General features: G+C 31.3%; 4 protein-coding genes across 4 annotated transcripts; 3 read left to right on the forward strand and 1 right to left on the reverse strand.

Annotated features, from left to right (window-relative positions):
• The first annotated feature begins 238 nt into the window (after positions 1-238).
• On the forward strand, positions 239-1,149 carry LOC110996342 (EKC/KEOPS complex subunit TP53RK). Its single transcript, XM_022263964.2, has 2 exons — positions 239-298; positions 393-1,149. The coding sequence occupies exon 2, from the start codon at positions 405-407 to the stop codon at positions 1,122-1,124; it is 720 nt and encodes a 239-aa protein (XP_022119656.2). The 5' UTR covers positions 239-298; positions 393-404; the 3' UTR covers positions 1,125-1,149.
• Positions 1,150-1,607: 458 nt separating this feature from the next.
• LOC110996343 (39S ribosomal protein L39, mitochondrial) lies at positions 1,608-3,865 on the forward strand. The gene is made up of 8 exons (XM_022263965.2): positions 1,608-1,785; positions 1,857-2,036; positions 2,201-2,301; positions 2,689-2,830; positions 2,941-3,159; positions 3,315-3,428; positions 3,502-3,617; positions 3,726-3,865. The coding sequence occupies exons 1-8, from the start codon at positions 1,713-1,715 to the stop codon at positions 3,798-3,800; spliced, it is 1,020 nt and encodes a 339-aa protein (XP_022119657.2). The 5' UTR covers positions 1,608-1,712; the 3' UTR covers positions 3,801-3,865.
• A 228-nt stretch (positions 3,866-4,093) lies between these two features.
• On the reverse strand, positions 4,094-7,286 carry LOC110996372 (gastrulation defective protein 1 homolog). Its single transcript, XM_022264006.2, has 4 exons — positions 6,691-7,286; positions 6,415-6,526; positions 5,510-5,705; positions 4,094-5,226 (listed from the first exon to the last, which is right to left on the reverse strand). The coding sequence occupies exons 1-4, from the start codon at positions 7,189-7,191 to the stop codon at positions 4,107-4,109; spliced, it is 1,929 nt and encodes a 642-aa protein (XP_022119698.2). The 5' UTR covers positions 7,192-7,286; the 3' UTR covers positions 4,094-4,106.
• A 1,044-nt stretch (positions 7,287-8,330) lies between these two features.
• On the forward strand, positions 8,331-20,190 carry LOC110996391 (digestive cysteine proteinase 1). Its single transcript, XM_045628370.1, has 15 exons — positions 8,331-8,484; positions 8,914-9,001; positions 11,533-11,638; positions 12,125-12,248; positions 12,820-12,955; positions 13,933-14,048; positions 14,676-14,790; positions 14,999-15,079; positions 15,813-15,934; positions 16,413-16,514; positions 16,710-16,836; positions 17,428-17,533; positions 17,610-17,699; positions 18,178-18,275; positions 18,962-20,190. Exons 1-15 carry the CDS (start codon positions 8,424-8,426, stop codon positions 19,146-19,148), a joined length of 1,659 nt encoding a protein of 552 aa, XP_045484326.1. The 5' UTR covers positions 8,331-8,423; the 3' UTR covers positions 19,149-20,190.
• The last annotated feature ends 540 nt before the right edge of the window (positions 20,191-20,730 follow it).

A 20,730-nucleotide genomic window follows, 5' to 3' on the forward strand; every position in this document is an offset into this window, starting at 1 on the left:
TCTAATAATTTTCATGTTGCATGGCTGTTTGGTACTTCATCCATACATTATGAAACAGGCCCTTATTTTTATAATAATATATTTTTTGAATTATATACTACTACTACTATTCGGATTTCGCACTTTGAAATCCGTCGACCGGCAAAATTGGCAATTAACATCCTCAGCCCTGACAATCACTATTTGACATATTTGATAATGACAGATTAATATGTAAATAATATAATATGTGTAAATAAACACATTTTCAATTATTTTCCCCGATTGATAAAATTCAATATATGTATCTCTTTGTAAGGTAAATATTAATCATACTCTAAAAATCCCAATGTAAGAAATTTAATAAAAAAATACTTTAACATTAGCTTACTGTCCGGAAATTCGTGTTTTAGGGTTATGCGAAAATGTGTGAAGAATTCAAGTTATTGAAACAAGGTGCAGAAGCTAAGTTGTTAGTGTGCAACTATTTAGGAAAACCAACGCTTATCAAGGAAAGGTTTCAAAAGAATTATCGACATCCAGATTTAGATGAGACCATAACAAAAGAGAGAATAAAAAATGAAGCCCGATCAATTGTTCGCTGTAAGACAATTGGTGTTAAAACTCCAACGTTATATTTAGTTGATTTTGACCGAAGGCGTATATATATGCAACATTTTGAGAATAGTATAACAGCAAAAGATTTTATCATAAACACTAAAAAGCTTGAAACTGGTGATGGATCAGAAAACCTGAATATACTTTCCAAAAAAATTGGAGAGACGGTGCGAAAATTGCATGAAAATAGTATTATTCATGGTGATTTGACTACCTCCAATATTCTACTTATTGAAAAAAATACATCTAATGATTTAAAATCTTTGGAACAGGATAACATAGAATTAGTAATGATTGATTTTGGCTTGTCCCATACAGCATCTAATGCAGAGGATATGGGTGTAGATTTATATGTGTTAGAAAGAGCCATTATAAGCACACATAATGACTGTCCAGATTTATTTCCTAGAATTTTAGAATCTTATAAAACCATTAAAACAAAGAATAAATCTTATAACATTAAGGAAGTTATAAATAAATTTGAAGAAGTTAGAGCAAGGGGCAGAAAGAGGACTATGGTTGGTTAAGATAAAATAAATAATTTAAACCCGTCTTAGCTTTTTTTGTTATAACTATATATTGTAAAAATCTAGGAATATTATATATTTTATGTTAAATTTCTAACCATAGAATAATTATTAATAGTTTGTTTTTGGTATCTCTCCATAACTGGAGGTTGAGCTAAGAAGTATGACCTATGAGCATCAGTCTCGTGAAGCGTGTCTTATCTTGCGCCTGATACTAAACTTGCCGCACTTGCTATACTGGTCCACTTACAAACGTTATGCAGGCTTATTTTAAAATACCGTCTGGCGTCTTCTCATCATATTTATTTAAAAGGTAGTAGCGGTAATGGCGCAAAATCAAGTGCTGTCGCGCAAATAGCAATCATTTATTATATTATAGTCGTTGATGAATATTTCTAATACTCAATAATGATCTGTGCCCGTCGTTTTGAAAAAATTATATTAAGTCCACAGAGCAATATATGAGATTGACATGGTTAAAATTTAAGTCTATGCCTATTACAAAATAATAATATAACCTAAAACACGCCTAAAATTTTTAGAGGAAATAAATGAACAGTATTTAGAATTGTATAAAAATTTGCCAGAATGAAGCGGAATATACAGTGTTTATTCAAATCGTTTAATTACAAACAGAATATTACGATTACCTTATCGAAAAGTAGGTTCTTAAATCATTCTTCTAATTATGATGAAGATTTTCTGCTTACATTAACAGCTATACTATTTTAGGATTCCTAAGTTCACAAGATGCAATAGACCGTAGACACCATTTGTTCATGCTAGAAAAAAAACGGCAAATAGAAAATGTGGGAAGAATAGAAAAGATAGAAATTAATTATAAAGGGATACCTAAAGACTGCACATTGATTATGAACAAAGATATATCAACACCATACGACTGTGCTAAACGTGAGTTTTAATATCTTCTTCGATGTTTCCAGGAATACTATATTCAGCTTTATTATACCTCATATTATATATAATATAAGTCTTGATTGTTTAATTGTATTAACTCATAGACATAGACATTTCCAAGTCATATATAATTATGAAAAATTTAATAAACCTTTCAGATCTGAGTGAGTGGCATGCTGATACCAGTGCCTTAGCTCTTCTTGATGGAACTGTGTATTGGGATATGCACAAGCCTCTTACTGACAGCTGCAGTTTAGAAGTGATTATCTTTTTGTTCTTGTTACATAAGTATATACTTGTCAGAATTATCCATGATATTGTCCTGGATGGTTAATTAATAGTTATAATATGTGTAAACAAATTTCAACACAGATTGAGATATATAATGCCTGATACTGTAGTTGATACCACTGTTTTAATCTGATTTATTATTAGGCCTATGGTAAACTTATTTAAATTATTGTTGGCTTAAAAATCATTAAAACTGAATGGATAATTCTGAGTTTAGCTGTGATTAATTCAGTTGATAATTGGAAAATACTGGTAATATGAATAATATAACTTTTTCATACTTATATCTGTAAAAAAAATTCTCAAAAATGTTGGTTAAACAAACATACTATCTAAATTACCTGTTACCTTTCAGTTGCAAAACTTTAATGTGCCTGAGCCGCAGCAAGTTAACAAAGCTTTCTGGCGAAGTTGTTCACTAGTTCTTGGTGCATGTGTGACAGCAGCATTCAAAGATAATGTTCCTGTTAAATTGCACAGCTTTCCTGGACCTGACAGTAAATAGATTTTTTTTGACATAGCTAGACTTCTGTAGTATATAATAACAAAATACAGTCATAACAAAATAGTTTTATAGAAACCAGTAAATATATTATCATTTTTCTAGTCCGCAGTGGTTCATTCATCTATGATGTAGACTTACCATCGCTACCTGACTGGAAACCAACTCAACAAGAGCTTCATACTTTGAGTGCGGAATATGTAATGCTAAGCAGAAAGGGTTTGCCAATAGAGAGATTAGATGTTTCAGAACAATTGGCTATGGAAATGTTTGTAGACAATGAACATAAAAGCAGTCAAATACCTAGTATTGCTCGGGCTAATGGTAAGTATACTTGAAGTAAAAAACATAGTTTTTAATTTTTCTTATTATTGTAAAAGTATGCAAGCAAATGTTTCAGGACAAAAAGAATATTGTGTTGAATATGTTCTCTGTTATTTTTAAAGATTAACACATTTAGTTATTCTATGCTGTTCCAGGCAAAGTTACATTGTACAAAGTAGATAAACATGTGGACATATCAAAAGGGCCGTTGATAAGCAATACTGCACAAATTGGAAAACTTGCAATTTGTTCCGTACATAAGATTACAGGTTAGATGTTTAATTACCATTTTATTATAATCTACACCAAGATTTACAATGTCTAAATTCATAAAATTTTCAGGTTCTTCAGAGAGTGATGTAAAGCAACTCTATAGATTTCAAGGAGTAGCACTACCAACAGGAGTGGTCCTCAATCACTTTGCATTCTCAATACTCACAGAACGAGCTAAGAAATTGGTGAGGTTTTACAATATTTTTAATTATAATAATTAATATGATTAAAGTGATTGTTAATTATAAACCATTCAATTAATCTGTATGTTAATCTTATTATTTTTATTCCAGAATTCAGCACGTTCACCAATTACTCCATTTGTAGAGACACGGGAACCACACCAAAGTATAGCAGCAAGTGCTTAATAGTATAGTTTTATGTAGTTTATAGCTTTAATAAGGAATAATCTTAATTAAACATTTAGAAAAACTTCTAGTTGTTTATGTTCTTCTAAAAAATGCAGCAGGGTAATTGTCATTCAGTTTTAGTTGTATTTCAGTATTTAAAATCCATATTGGGACAGATTAATTAACTTTCCTACCCTTTCTTTAAATAATAATGGCAATACCTTAAACTATATTTACAGATTTAAAAAAATATGTCTTCCTTTGGCATTCGAATTGACTAAGATATGATAGATATAAGTAAAAGAACAAAATATTCATTTTCATTTATTCACTTTTTGGTTTTTTGGCATCAGAGGGTCCATCCTCATCTGCAAAAATTGTTTTTGGTTGCGTATTTTTATAAGCAGGCGCCACCCAGAATGGATTTTCCTCTGCTTCTTTAGCAAATTTCAGAATAGCCTCCCTCGGGTCTTGTTCGTCATTTACTCTTTTACTTAAGCCCAAATTTCTTATCACAAAAGAGCTTAATGTACTTCCTGAAGCTGCAACTCTTCCACCTTGACCTGAAGTTATGGGAAGATCTGGTCTTCTAGACTTAACAGGATCCAGTCTCTCTTTCTCCATTTTCTTCTTATTTGTTCTCAACTTCTCTTGTTTGAATAATGGTAGTGCGTGAGGTGTAATAATTTGTTGAGAGCTAACAACTTCTACAGATTGTCTCTTTCTATTAGTTTTGACTATACATAATTTAGCACCGCGTAAACTTCTTTTGTTATCATAATAGCATTTAACAACTCCATTACCACATCCTATAAAAATTTGGTTCAATTTCGGATGCCAAATGGCTTTAATAACATGGGATTTGGTTACTTCAATACTTGTGACCGTTTCAAATGTCTTTGTATTGTAGAATAACAACTTTCCAACTTCTTGGTTCCTTTGTAGTGATTCACCTGTAAAAACCATTGTATCATCTGGACTGAAATTACAATCAGTTTGTTCATATCTAGAGAATAGATTGCTAAATATGTTTAAAGGTTTTTTAAATGCTCTTAAATCCCAAAGTTTTAGAGTGTCATCATTTCCTCTGCTGGCAAGATATGATCCTAAGTATGAAAATGCAATGCTGGATATTTCTGTCTGCTTTTGATGAGCATCTCTTAAAACACAAGATGTGTTGACAAAGTTTTTTCTATGATCCCACATTTGTATTGAGCCATCAAAGCAGCCACAAGCAACAGTGTTTCCATCTCTTGAAAAGGCACAAGCAGTAGGATTAGTCTTTAAGCCACCCTGTTGCCTAGGTTTTATAACAGATTTGTGTTGTTTAGGATTTTCAGTTAACCACAGGCGTAAAGTGCCATCCTGAGAACAAGTCATGAATTCTTCACGGATATGAGGATGCCAACACCCACTGTTGAGGGAAGCTGTGTGTCCTTTAGTTCTGTGAAAATATATTTCTTGTGAAACTTAATACAAACAGTACAGCCAAAAAATAACAAATCAAATAAATAACATAATGTACACTTATGAACATCAAAAAAAAATGGACATTAAATGATTCTAATATGACGCATGGCCAGCCATCGGCCTCCTCGCCATATTTTAGGAAGAAAGATAGCCCGATGCATGGACGCCACCACAAGCAATGACATTTAAGTGAGCAGAACAGTATATGTTTCTTTATCCAGATTTTTTAACATGTCAAGAAATATTCTTACACTTACTTTGCCATATCTGTAATATACTGATCTCCTTTAACACATTCCAGTACTTCAAATCCATCTCGATCTAAAACTTTAGCTTGTGCGGAGCCACTGACTACCAGTATGGAATCCCCAGTAGCAGAGTATTGTAGAGCCCTGATTGGATGGTTCTCACAAGGTTGAAGGGTGCGGAATGACCGCATAGAGGAATCCATGCCTGTAAAATATAAGACTAGAATTCTGGGTACAAATTTTTTTGTAGCTTATTTTTATTTTTTCTTATAGTGATATAATCTTCATGTATAGACCGACTCTTTATATGCTGAGAGAGTTTTAGTTGAATTTTATTAGAAATTTTTTTTAAGTTAATGTCTGCTACTCATAAACTATAAGCTTGCAAAATCTGGGCATTGCCAGATTTTTGCCAACTTTTAGTTTCAGTTTACCCTATTGTTAAATAGTTGAGTCCTACTTGTCACAAATTAACATATAAAAACAAAAAACTATTAATTACAAAAATATGAAGAATGGAGTGTTACAAATTTTAACTTACAATAAGAGAATAATTGTTTGTAAAAATGACTCATGATATTTTTATATTTGAAAGTTAGGTGTAAATTAATTTTGATGAGTAATTCTTTAATTTACAGACAATTTATTTCTGGCTTCCGCCAATTTAAAATTCATCTGGCATAAGATACTGGTTTAAACATATTCCTGGCCTTTTTTTTTAGAGCTGGTGCCATTTCTGTGCATGGCAATAGGGTAATGAGTGAGTTATCCTCAAAAAGCAAGACGGGAACAAGTCAGTCCATCACAGGGCGTATAATTAACACAAATCCATTTTTAATGGGATGTCTACTATCTTTAACCTATGTCTCTGCTAAATGTGTCTTAGAATAAAAGTGCTTTTTCAAAAACATTACCAGCAAAATCCCAAAATGAAACATCATAATCAATGGACCCAGTGGCCAGTCTTGCTCCTGATGGGTCCACAGCTAATGCTACTACTGCTTTAGAACCATGGTGCATTTCTACCTGTAACAAGTATGAAGAGTATTTCACTGTAATTATAACACAGATTGAATTTAAATACCTCTTATATTAGTTAAAAATTGTTTCAAGTATTAACATCTTATATGTATCTTATACTTGAAACAATTTTTAACATTAATAATTTATTAATTACAGAAATTATCTACCTCATGTGTGTTTGGTATTCGCTTCTCTAACGGCAATTCTTCATCATCAGAATCACTGAGCTCATCATAACTGTCTTCTCCACCTTGTTTAGTGATGATTGTGTTTTCATTATCTTTATCTATAAGATTTGAAGGAATAGGTGGACCTATATCATCATTGTTCTCATCTTGTCCTAAATTTGGAGGTAAAGGACCTATAACATCCCTATCAGCATCTTTTGATTTAGATTCCATTGATTTTTTCGCTACTTCTTGTGCAGTTTTCTTTGCGCGCTCCATCATTTCTTGAATATCATAGTTTTTAGCTTTTTTTCCAAAATTTTTTATACCCATAACTTGATGAACATGCTGGTTTTCTAAGTCATCTGATAGTTCTTCGATCTCCTTCTGTTCTTGAATTGGTCGTCCAAAAGAGCCAAAACCTGATGAAGCTCCATCATTGCTAGTTTCTTTTTGAAAATTAAGAGTTATTTTACCAAATGATATGGGTTTCTTACTCATTGTCACAATTCACTTTTTAAAGATAAACAATATATTAATTCTAAAAATAAAGTTGTAAATATCTTTAAAATTTAGATTATTATACAGTTATGTTTTTAAAATGATTTCAAATTTGCACAATATATATAAATAATGTTTAACTAAACAGAAAATAATACATAAATGTATACTATACTATATTGTTATCTATACTTTATAGTTTTTTAGTTTAGATAGAATTTTGTACATTGTTTTTAAGTGCTATCTATTTGGATATATTATCATTAAATAAATCATACATTCATACAATAATAATTATTATTGTATGATAATATATGGATATGTCATCAGTGATGGCAATTGGCAACTGTGAACTGCTACAGAATGTTCTCCTGAGGACCAACAACAAATACCCATAAATATCGAGTAAAACCCCTGATTTTTTTTAAATTTCCGTTTTCCCTTAAATTTCGAATAATATACATAAAAAATACGTTGTTGTATAACATTTTGATCTTGAAGAATTATAGCTTATTCATATTTCAGTTGGAAGTAGCAATGGAGCTTATATTTGGTTTACTTGTTGGTTGGGTTCTAGGCTTAGTATCAATTTATGTTTATAGAATCGGGTGTTTAAAAAATTGAGTCTCTTATATAAAGCACCACCTAAAAAGCCCCGCTTATAAAAGTACCTCATAAAAACCTCAGGATATTTTGACTCCCCCTGAATTTGGGTGTAAACCTCCAAGTTTGCATCACTATATTATGTTATCTGTATATTCAGTCATCTAAAGCATGAATTCACAAAAATGAATTACATGTAGAGGAAATAAAAGAAATACATAGGCTAGGTACAGACTTAGCTATTGGGGAAAAATTCGTTAATTTAAGAAAAAAATAGATTTTTTGTGTACACGTTTCAAAGATTTTTAAGATTTGCGACAGATCCTTAGCATATTTACACTTTTGTTCAGAATAATATAGCGCATGATGAAAAATTTTACATGAGTTTGAATAAATTGTCTCGTATACACATAATATTTAAGCGAGCTTCTCAAAATAATTAAGTAAAGGGGTAGTCTTAAAAAAGTTTTTTTATGACCTTTTCCATACTCTGTATCGACTATTCTAGTAGTCTGTGCTGGTCATTTAAAATTTGTTAACAAACAATTTTGGTTTGGCGATTATCGGCAATCGGCATTCGGCATATTTCAAAAAGACACGGTGATTCGGTTGCGCTATTTCTTATTAAAATGATTTCTTGCTTGATTTTATGTTTATTTGTCGGATTTTCTTTTGGGTTTACTGATAAAGGTAAGTAGGTTAATAGCTTATTTGTTATTAAGTTAACTGATATTAATTGTCTGTATGGACTTACGATTCAACGACGGTAATTATAGTAAAACGTAATTTTTTATTAAGTTTTATTTCAATATAAATTTTACTTTACTCGTAAGTTTACAAACTTAAAGTATACATTGTTATATTTGCCAATATTAGAATATAGAATTATGTTAAAAAATAAAAATTTTATATTTCATACCTACTTACTTACTGCGCTTATAATTTATGAGATTGATTCGTAGTTCTTCATTCTATACATACAAATGGTAGTAATAAAGTTATTGCTTATCTATATATATATCTGTGTAGATACAAAAATTTATCTTTACATATTATTTTACAACAATAAAGTATGTTTTGTACGATTACTGTTATAGTTCAATATTATAATAATTTTAGAATCGCCACCGCAATGGAGTGATGTATATGCTGTAAAAGGACTCTTAAACATCCCTTATGCAGAACTACACGAGCCATTCTATGCCTGGTAAGTTCACACAGTTTCTAAACATTTATCCCTAACGGTGTATTTTTTTAATCCTATGTCTAAATTATAATATATTATAATAATTTGTAAGATAAACTTTTTAATATGGACCGTTGATTTGAATACTCAAATTTTTTAAAATTTAGTATTTCCTTTGTTTTATTTTACTTAAATCAGTCAAATTTCATTATAAACCAATTCAGTATGCTTTATTGCATTCTCTATTGAGGTTACAGTAAGTGAGAAGTTTTTAAAATAATTAACAATAAGTGTTGATTTATTAAGCACATGCGCAACCTAGTTATGAAATAATTTAACATATTATTTAAATATAACAATTTGAATTGTAATGCTAATATCCCAATAAGTATCTATTTTTATGAACATAATACTGATTAATGTGTATTTACATTTTCCTCTTAACCATACACATAAAAATCAATTAAGTATGTTATTTATATTCCTTCTGTTAAAGAAGTTAAAGGTTGAGAAACAATAAAATGGGTCCAGAAATTCAGTCAGATGAGCTGTAATTTTATTAGTCAATAATTATTGTCGGAATAAATATCCAGAGGTCAATGCGTTCATGATAAGACGTTATTTACATTACAAATAGATATAATTGCGGTCAATATTTGTTTTGCATGTGTATTGTAATTTAAACCAATTATTTCGGTCTTTGAACTAAATTTGTGTCAATAAATTGTATTTGTGGCAAAATTTAGATTTAAACAATGTTGTTACTTCAGGTGATATAGATATACCAGTTTATTCCAACTACGCTTTGATTACATTATTTCGCCATATCGCTCTTTAGATATAAAGTGGAAATTAATTTTTACTTCCAAAAATCACGTAGTTTTAATACTAAATAGTAATCGTAAACTTCAAATTCGATTTACGGAACACAAATGTGGGTACATGCGACTAACAAAACTAAAATTCAAAGAACAAACAATTACATCCTTAAACAAATAAGCAATATACAATAGTACATGAACACCTGGACATACCTACAGTTAAATTGGAAATAAAATTATACGCTCAGAAGTACAAGACTAGGCTGGAAAATCATCCTTACCACCAGAACCATGAAACTCAGCAACATTGATCAATATTAGTGAAATTCACGCGGGCGAAGGTGCACAAATGTACAATGTTACGGTCCTTGAACTTGCCTAATAACATCCCGTTTATATAAAGTCAACGACCACAAGGCATAATCATTAATTATTACAATGAATAAGATTTTTGAAGGGCGAGAAGCAATTAAAACTTTGAAATTTTGATTCTTCAATTATTTTCTGATGGTAATTTGTCTGGATTTTTTAAGGAAATAAATAAAAAAAAGGGAAATAAAATAATTTTGACTTTCATAAAACCGTCTTGCAATCGTCGTCGACTAGTAATTATTCATATTCAATATTAATTATAATTATTGTAGTTAGAGTTAGAATATCTATAGAAGGAATCGGTTACAAATGAACATAATATCGTAAAATAAAAACATTTTTCACAAAAAAAGGATCTTCCGCTTCATAGGAGATGCTGTGAAAATCTGTAAAATAAAAACACAAAATGTATACATACATACAGTTATCGAGAACGAGTTTGATAAACATAATGTTCTATTTAGAAGTTTAAGATTAATAATTGTACTTACGACCGTGAGAGTCGTACGTTCTTATCTCTAAGGGCCTGTTTCACAATGTCTGATTAAGTTCCAAATAAGCTATTTATTACTTATTGGTAGGATAAACTGTATTTTTGCGTTTCACTACTGTTAGTCTATTCGTCATGAAATGCCAAGTGTATTATTCGGAACTTTTATCTTTCGAATAATTTATGTGTTGCATAGCTATTTGGTACTTTATCCATACATTGAGAAACAGGCCCTTATAAGTATACTAATATATATTTATCTAAATACGGGAACATATCTACGAAATGTAATGTCTGATTAGTAAACTCATTAGGCAGCATATATAAAAGTACGTAATTCTAATCTTCTAGAAGATCAGGCATAGTTACTGTCACTTTGATGACTTTTAATTCCATTTTTTATGTATAGTTGTAATCTTCTAATATTTACAGTTTTCGTTGATACTACTAAAACTCTAAAGATTAGTTAAAAATAGTTAAGGAAGTAAAAAAACTATCAATACTAATATAATGCGGAAATTCAATTGTTTGGATTTAATGGGCCCCAAAAGTACTGGGACCAATTTGTAAAATTCTTTTACAGTTAGAATCCTCCATTATTTCTATGATTAAATAGTGGTGTGATAATACTACAATAAAAATCTCTTTATCGCTACGACATTTATTGATTATAGGGCAGTGATGTACTACACTATAGGAGACATCAGTATCTACAAAAGTTCATGATACTTACATGTCTATTAAAATTTAGTAAAATTTGTTTTTGGGTTCATAGAAGGAAGCAAAAGACAAGTTTCTGCCACTACATGATAAACTATTACGTGTAGTGTGGTGCGTAAAAAATTACGAACGATTATTTTCGTTTTCAGGTACGATAGGAAAAATGCTAAATCCCGTATTGATTACTATGGCGGAATGGTTAAGACATACCAGTTTGAGGCCAGTGTCTTTCCGAATTTCGGTACATCTATAAAGGTAATTAATTAATGTATTATTTATAACCTAATTATTAATTTATTTTAGCAATCGAATAAAATATATATGTACAAAACAAACTTTAACAAAAATAAAAAAATCGATTAAAAATATTAAATACATTCAATTAACCATCCAACCATACATACACACCATCACACAATGTGATGTGTGATGGTGTGTATGTGGGGTGAGCTCATGATGCAGGTTATTTAACGCATTGGATATTCTTAATACTCCTTTTAAGCATATTCTGCGATAGCTTAAATAAGGCTAGACTTAGTGGTAGTGGTTAAAGAAATCTTCAATTTTTGGATCAAATGGGTAATTTTCATTGCATACCTGTGTCTACGGACGCGATATATATTAAAATTATTTATAGAATAAATAATTAAAAAAAATCGGAGGCCATGACTAAGAGTTATGAGTTGTGAGATTTCTTTTAATTATACGAATATCAAGTAGTAGTGACTATTCGATTTTCAGATAGCACCAATCACAACGGAGCATGTTCTAAATCAAGAAACATGTCTCCAAGTGAATGGCACAGAGGACAGCAGTATCAGCATCCAGTCTGTGTTACCTGATATGTCCGACTTCAAGTATGTGGGTGAGTCATACCTATGTCATCTATTTGTATCATAGTATATCCATAGTTGCTTCCCTATAGAACAGGCCACAAGGGCAAATGGCAGGAGGCTCACCTGATGTTAAGTTATATCGTGGACACTCAATACCAGAGGGCTCGCGAGTGCCTTGCCGGCCTTAAGGTTTTAAGAATTGGTACGCTCTTTTCTTGAAGGACCCTAAGTCGAATTGGTTCGGAAATACTTTAGTGGGCAGCTGGTTCCAAGTGGTGGTGCGCGGCAAAAATTGCCGTGAAATACGTTTAGTTGTGGAACGACGTACGTGGAGGTGATATGGGTGGAATTTCGTATTCTGCCTCGACGTCCGATGCTGGAACTTTAGTTTACCTATTCCTCACTTAATCGCTTTTACGATTAATTAACATTCTGGTGCCGTCCCAGCCAAACTATAATTTAGAAATGTTTATGTAGGATGGAAGGATTACGATTATGCTCACTTGCCACAAGTGTAAAGCGTGTTTGACCCCAATTCACACATACATCCACACCCCATACATTTTAGATGTGTGTGAATTGATCTGGTGTGAATTTTAGGTTCAGAGACGATGCAGGATTCGGATACGGCTAAATGGCGTATGGTGATGACGGTGGGTGATAAAGTCAATAAGTATACGATGTGGGTGAAATACAAGAAGAGCTTACGGGGTGATCCCATACCAATACCAGTGAGGTATAGTAGTTTTAGTATCGTAATTAATTAAAAATATATATTAGATTAAAAATAGCCATAAAATGTATATGTGTTGTTGTCATGTTTTGTTTGTATCATATGGTTGTATAAGTGTAACCTATTGTGGATGCATCTAGTGTGTTTGTTTTGTGTTTTATTTTTGATTTTGTTTTTATTGTAAGTATGTTTCTGTTTGGTTTCCGAATAAATAAATAAATAAACTTCAGAGACGAAACTCTTAAATGCAACAGCAAATTCAAATTCATAGTTAATGTGGGTAGTTAAAGCTTATTATTATGTTGTGGTTTAATAAATTTACGATCTTATCTGATATGAAAGAAAAGGCTTTTATATGTGACTTGGAAAGTGGGGACGGACTCACTGAAAATTGAGAATCACTATATAGTAGAGTTACAACTCTAGCTGTATGACATACCCACTTACATTAAAAAAAGAGGTAGTTATGAGATACTGATATTTTAGAAAATTGTAGTGATAACAATTCTATCATAATCATTATTAATGGCTGTACTGCCCCGCATGGGTCTTAGCAATTATATTTCGGCATTAGTACCAATAGGTAGTTCTCGATATAATTTCTATAGACGACCGTAGAAATATAAAAAAAAGCGATAGGGACAAAGACTATATCGCATCAAGAGGCGTCGAATATTATAAAGAGGAAATATTTTTATGTAAGTTTGTAACGAATTGGCTCAAAAAGTACTAGACCGATTTTAAAAATTATTTTATTATTTGAACTTATCACTGATCAGTATAGGCTTTTTTAATTGCAATACCCAAGGTGTAAAAAACTGCCTATAAAGTATATTTAATCATACAAGAAAACTATTGACGAAAGAACAAAAAAAAATTGTTACATAATATCAAAGAACATGTTTAAAAAAATCTCCACCCGCGCGAAGCCGGGGCGGGGCGCTAGTCGTATATATATGTAAATTGTATACGTTTTCTAGGTATGAAATGAAAGGTTACAATTCCCTCCTCGGTTCACACTACGACCACTATTACATCGACTATGCCGAATACTGTGTTGACGAAATTGACCAAAATGTTTTCGAGGTCGACCCAAGTAAGTAATTCTATAATACTTTTTTTTTTATAGAACAGGGGGCAAAGGGGCAGGAGGCTCACCTGATGTTAAGTGATACCGCCGCCCATGGACAATCTCTCAATACTACTTTATACTAAAGATTTTCAACGGTCCAGTAAACTAATTGAGACTTTTCATATTGGCCTGTATATATTTGCATATAACCTATTTGTGTCCGCCCCAAGATTTAGGGTTACCAATTCGAAATTCTAGGATGAACATCTACCAATGTAAAATGAAAATGATAGACACATTTTTTTTTCCAGTTAAAGTCCATGTCAAAGTCAAACATCATTTATTCATATAGGTAACACTATGTATACTTTCGAACGTCAAAAATGAAATATACATTAAATGCTTCTTATTTTACATTTACTGCCAGTTCTCAAATCAAGCGCTTAGAACGGAAGAGAAGAACTCTCCGCCACTCTTTTTAATCGCCAAGTTTTTTGTTTTACAATTTATTAGACTAGGATTTATGAATGATAGGGTAATATGTGAGAAAAATGCATTTTAGTCTTCATATTGTGAATTCTGAGTGAATTACCCTATTATAATAATTTGTTTCTTGAACACTAGGTACTAAATAAGTGTTTTTTTTTGCAGAAATGAAATGTACTTCGTTCCCTGGTCCTGGATCCCGACACTTCGCCACGTTTAATCCTATGAAGGAGTTTGTTCATCCCGTTCACAACACGCATGTTGATGATGAGTTTGACAGGTTAAAATCATTCATTCATTCGTTCACTCATAATATCAATCTCTATTGTTACTTAAGAAACGTACCTCATTCATTCAAAACTATCTCTCAGACATACATAAAATACATTAATTTTTTTTCCACATATTATTTAACATGGGATTGAGCTCTATATGTTATATACATAAAGGTATATAAGATATAAGTACTTTAAAAATAATTATTTCAGATTCCTGATGAAGCACAACAAACAATACTCCTCACACATAGAAGAAGCTAAACGACTTAACATTTTCCGTCAAAATCTCAGGTAATTTAAAAATATAATGAAAAAGGAATGGGTTTTTAGAGCAAAGATTTTTTATAAGCAACAGGTTAGGTTTTATATTTCCAAATAATTATTTTATCTTTACCGATAGAACTTATGCAATAATGTCTATATATAGACTGAAAAACTTAATCGGTATTCCTCTATATACCTCCAGACCAAGTTATGTTTTATTAGATACATAAGGTTAATTGCTGATTGGTTCCGTGTAACGCGTTGTAGGAGTATTATACCACGTAATGTACAAATGAATCACGTTTAAGGTTTCTCAGTTAAAAGTATTCAAACTGAAAATTAATTAATTCTACTACTAGTTAAAGTTAGGAACACAACTTTAATAATATTAATTTAATTTTATATGAACACAATTGACACAATAAACATAGGTATACAAAGTTAATTATGTTATGTACTAATCATTATAAATTTTACAATAAAAAAATATACTGCTTTATATGGGGGAATACCCGTGTTATACGAGGGACTGAAATTGCGTAATATGAAAATTCGTTATAAATCAAAATCATAAATCATTTACTTATATAGGTAACATAATGTACACTTATGAACTTCAAAAAAAAAAGAAAGAGAAAGAGAGAAAAAAAGAGATAAGATTACCGTGTTATAACATGGATTACATTGACAACTAAGTATTTTTAAAGTAGCTCAAATTTTATCAGGCATTGTTATAAAAACAATATTTCATGATTTTTAGATACATTCACTCTAATAATCGTGCACGTCGCGGATTTACTATGTCTGTGAATCACCTCGCCGATCGAACTGATGATGAACTGGCTGCTCTACGTGGAAGGAAATATAGTGGACCAAACACGGGTAGGTTGATTCAATCCGTAAATAATTTCAAAAAGAAATATGTTTTTTTGGTTTTTTATACATGTGTAATCTAACCTACACCTAACCTAAGTTCACCTAAACTAAGGCGACCTAACCTAAGTTTTAAATATTTTTTTTTAATTTAAAAGTCTTTTAACGAAAAATAAACATATAAAACTAAGTTTTCTACGCAGTAAATTTAAATATTAAATTAAAAATTTATATATTGTTTGGTATTTTGGTAGTGATTAATTACATTAACACTTATTAATCAATATAAAAAGCTATTATTGTAATGCTATGTCTACTTCCTTTAGTGCCTAAAATATTACACGTATCAAGTAAAATTTTGATTGGTTGGTGTAAGGGCTGTTTCTTAACTTCTATTTATATTGATCTAGTAGGAAATTATAGAAGAATGATTGCTCACAAAGTACCCAAGATAAAGCCAACACTTAATAATAATAATAAATTACAGGTCTCCCCTTTCCCTACAGTAAATCTGTAATTGAAGAAATGAGTGTGAAACTCCCCCCAGAGTTCGACTGGAGGCTCTTTGGGGCTGTCACTCCTGTCAAAGGTATATAACATAGTCTATACTTTAACCCGGCTCGAAGGATCTACTCGTTTTACGAGTCTGTTTATTATAAATGCATACATCAAGTATTTACTTACATTATAATACTAAAAAACAATATCAACCATAATAAAAATTGCTTTAATCATTCAATAAGATGTTTTTTTAATTTAATTTCCCTTACAATAAATTCTGCAGATCAATCAGTATGTGGTTCTTGCTGGTCCTTCGGAACGGTGGGCGCCGTCGAAGGCGCCTTGTTCCTTAGTAACGGAGGTCATTTAGTCCGCCTGAGTCAACAGGCCCTAGTGGATTGTTCTTGGGGGTAAGATTTATTATTAATTATGAATTCAACTTGAGGAACATGAAAGTAGATCTTATGTATTTTTAGTATATTTGTTAGTCAAAGAAGATTAGGTCGACGCGTTACATTTTTCGTTTTCATTACTTTGACATTGTTTTAATTTGAAAACTATAATAAAATTAAGTCAAACCTTTTTTTAACATTAGATTTTTATAAATTATTCCTTACTGACGTTCATAAGTTTATCGTGTTAACTATATGTTAATATATATTTGCTTTTTTTAAAAGAGTACCGAGAATTTTTTACGCCGGCTTTTTCTCTCGGCCTACACCCTCTGTCTTTGCCGATGAGTAGGGATGCCTACAGGTTCAAATATGACGTGGAATAAGTGATACCTTGATGATCTTATGTTCCAAAATAAACGTATTTTTTTTTATATGAATTATATTTCGGTTTTTAATCGATCAATGCTATGAAGGTGTGGCTCATTTATAAAAGGTGATTCCGCTTAATTGCATTAAAAAGTTTTGCTTTTTTAAATCTGTGAATAAGTTAAATGAGTATTTGCGTTAATGATTTTTCAAATATATTTCGATATGTTTTAATTTTAGTTTCGGCAACAATGGCTGTGATGGCGGCGAAGACTTCCGCGCCTACCAGTGGATCATGAAGCATGGCCTACCTACCGAAGAGGACTATGGAGGCTATTTGGGGCAGGCATGTTTTTTTGTGATGCAGGCTCCTAAGTTCATATCTATAGTTTTGAATTTATCAATAATTTCATTGTTTACAGGATGGGTACTGCCACATTGACAACGTCACTCTGGTGACTTCAATGAAGGGCTGGGTCAACGTTACTGTTAAGGACGAGAAGGCTCTCATGGTATGTAATATAAATCAGGATTTATATAAATTACTAGATGACCTGGCAAACGTCGTTTTGCCATATATATGATTTATATTAAAAAATAGGGGTTGATAGTAGAGGTGTGAAAATGAGGGGTTGTATGTATTTTTTAATACTGTATCATAAAATAATAACCTAAAAATTATTAAAATGAAATGGATGGGATGGAAAATAGATGTTGTTCGATTCTCAGACGGACACAAAATTTCATGAGAATCGGTTAAGCCGTTTCGGAGGAGTTTAACTACACAAAATTATTTAATTTAACTTAAACACCGCAACTACGATTAAACAAGATTAGGTAACTAAATATTAAAAGATATGATTACAGTAATGCCTTTGTGATTCATTTAGAATTCTGAAGACGTCCTTATTTTGATTTTACATACCCCTTGTATGTCAAAAAAGTATCAGTGGTTTGACGGTCTAAGTAACTCCAATTATATAATTTTAGCTGGCTTTATTCAAACACGGCCCGATCTCAGTTGCAATCGATGCCAGCCACAAAAGCTTTAGCTTTTACTCCAACGGGGTCTACTATGAACCTAAATGGTAAGAATTGTATTTATATTTGTGAGTACCCACATAGTCTTTATTTCATAACAAGCTCATAAATTAATATATATTAGATAAAAATACTATCAACAATTAAATTCATTTATATTAAGAGCTAATTTTAAATTCCTTAAACAATTACGGGCAAATTCAATTTAAATAATAATACAAAATACAAGATAGAAGATGGTAGAAATGGCAAGCCAAGACGAAGAATATTCTGATAATTGATCCAATCACTTATACATTATAATATATTATCAACAAACAACAATTTGCTCAACAGAATATAAAGTACCGTCATTAAAACGAATTTCTTATGACCCCTGATATTATCCCTGAGGTCGTAGGTTCTGACCTCAGTTGTGCCATGATAAATAGCTATTTTTTATGTGCGTATTTAACACACGTACCGTGACGGAAAAATGGTGAAAACCGGTGTGAGTCAGTCATAGAAGGCAGATCACCATATTGCCTAAAAAAAACAAATGATCACGAAAATATACAAAAACATGAGGCCCAGTCCATAAAAGTTGTAGCGTCACTGATTTTTATATCATATACATTTTGACTGAGAAAGACAAAAATGGCAATGATACTAGAATCTAATAATATAAAACAGGCCTACCCTCCTATAAAAAGATTACTTAGACTACCCTCTAATTTAAAAATATTTTTTTCAGCAAAAACAAAGTGGAGGAACTAGATCACGCCGTACTCGCGGTGGGGTATGGGGTGCTAAACGGCCAAAAATACTGGCTGGTTAAGAATTCTTGGTCCAATATGTGGGGCAATGATGGTTACGTACTCATGTCTATGAAGGACGATAATTGTGGGGTCCAGGCGGCTCCCACTTATGTTCTTATGTAATAGGAATATGTGGTTTGGTCTGTGAGATGAAGGGATATGATAAAATTTATGGGTTAAAGTTTTTAGCTGCTTTTAAGTCGCCATCGTTTATTTTTAGTCTATGGTTTTAATAGTCGACATTTTAATAAGATTTTTTTTTCGCCTTCATAAAATTTATTGAAACAAAACCGGATATAATATATACAATGAAAACATTGAAGTAATGTATGTATATATAATATGTTGACATTAAAATACAATATAGCATATATAGTAGTAAAAAAATTGTTGGTTTTGAATTGGTCTCACAGACCGAAACTTCTAAAATAGTACAACATTAATTAGTACTCATTTGAATCTCAAATAATGTGTAATATGATTAGGAGATTAATACACATACATGGAATAGATAATATAATTCAGGCAATTTCTAGTACAAACTCGACCAATCGCCCTTCTAACCTATTTATCTATTTCATGGTCGTAAACGTACGATAAACATCAAATAGATCTGGAATTATGTGCGCTGTATGTAGCAAATAATATGCTTTATCTTTATTACCGTAAGTTTTTCTAATTATTAAAATGTTATAGAATTATTATATGAATAAATCAGATATAAATTAGTTTCATCATAATTTCAAGATTCCTTTTTGTCCTGCTCCTTAGTGACGCATATCCGAACCAATTCGACTTAGGATCTTTCGATAATCAATTTCTAATAGGCACTTATTACAAAAAAATCCCGACTTATTTTTTTTATTTTTGATGTTGAAAACTTGACGTCCTTGGTCATATATTTTAGTCTTGTTTCGTGGACGTCTCCATTATTGGTAATTTAATTAAATGCTTTTTATGCATATCTGTTATTAAAATAATGCTATAATTCTGTCTACATTCCTTTGTATAAGACATGATGTAGTCCTCAGTAGTGTAAAAAATTTGGAATCTATCACGATTTATTTGTCTGTAATCTTACCACGCTTTGGATGGCTACTGTATTATAGGTCTTGTTAAAAATAAAAGTTAGTATGTATAAGAGAAATAAACGAATATTGTATAATTTGTGTTTCATTTAGGGCCTGTTTCACAATGTCCGGATAAGTTCCAAATAAGCTATTTCTTACTTATTTGTAGGATAAACAGTATTTTTGCGTTTCACGACTGTCAGATAGCGCTATACGTCATGAAATGCGAAGTATCTTATTTGGAACTTTTATCTTTCGAATAATTTATGTGTTGCATGGCTATTTGGCACTTTATCCATACATTGTGAAACAGGCCCTAAGTATTATTTAATGTGGTGGTATCCACATACACATATTTCCAATTCTAACTTGTGTTCCAGGACACGCATCTTGATGTAAGGTTTTCTTATACTGAAAAAAAAAAGATTTGTAGTGATTTTATAATTTTTTTGGAATAGTAAGATAGATTGAAATTCAAAAGTATATTGATTTGGTTTATTAAGATTTTTGGGGTTGATTAAGGGTTCGAATTAATCTTAGTATAAAGTAACACAACACAAGCCAGCCTTGTTTGTTCTTGGAGTTCATCCGATAGTTTTTAAAAATTAACCCTGACGTTAAATCCTGAGTTTAAC

This window comes from Pieris rapae, chromosome 5 (genome assembly GCF_905147795.1).
Source record: "Pieris rapae chromosome 5, ilPieRapa1.1, whole genome shotgun sequence".
NCBI classification, from domain to species: domain Eukaryota; kingdom Metazoa; phylum Arthropoda; class Insecta; order Lepidoptera; family Pieridae; genus Pieris; species Pieris rapae.

What these genes read in the sequence shown, in the direction of transcription:
- LOC110996343 (XM_022263965.2), top strand. Translation starts at nt 1,713, where the DNA reads ATGAAGCGGAATATACAGTGTTTATTCAAATCGTTTAATTACAAACAG. An exon ending in TACGATTACCTTATCGAAAA is followed by an intron (nt 1,786 to 1,856) that starts GTAGGTTCTTAA and finishes ATACTATTTTAG; the next exon opens with GATTCCTAAGTTCACAAGAT. An exon ending in TTCCGTACATAAGATTACAG is followed by an intron (nt 3,429 to 3,501) that starts GTTAGATGTTTA and finishes TAAAATTTTCAG; the next exon opens with GTTCTTCAGAGAGTGATGTA.
- LOC110996372 (XM_022264006.2), bottom strand. Translation starts at nt 7,191, where the DNA reads ATGAGTAAGAAACCCATATCATTTGGTAAAATAACTCTTAATTTTCAA. An exon ending in TTCATTTTGGGATTTTGCTG is followed by an intron (nt 5,706 to 6,414) that starts GTAATGTTTTTG and finishes TATATTTTACAG; the next exon opens with GCATGGATTCCTCTATGCGG. An exon ending in TATATTACAGATATGGCAAA is followed by an intron (nt 5,227 to 5,509) that starts GTAAGTGTAAGA and finishes ATATTTTCACAG; the next exon opens with AACTAAAGGACACACAGCTT.
- LOC110996342 (XM_022263964.2), top strand. Translation starts at nt 405, where the DNA reads ATGTGTGAAGAATTCAAGTTATTGAAACAAGGTGCAGAAGCTAAGTTG.
- LOC110996391 (XM_045628370.1), top strand. Translation starts at nt 8,424, where the DNA reads ATGATTTCTTGCTTGATTTTATGTTTATTTGTCGGATTTTCTTTTGGG. An exon ending in ATTTCGGTACATCTATAAAG is followed by an intron (nt 11,639 to 12,124) that starts GTAATTAATTAA and finishes TTCGATTTTCAG; the next exon opens with ATAGCACCAATCACAACGGA. An exon ending in AGGACGAGAAGGCTCTCATG is followed by an intron (nt 17,700 to 18,177) that starts GTATGTAATATA and finishes ATATAATTTTAG; the next exon opens with CTGGCTTTATTCAAACACGG.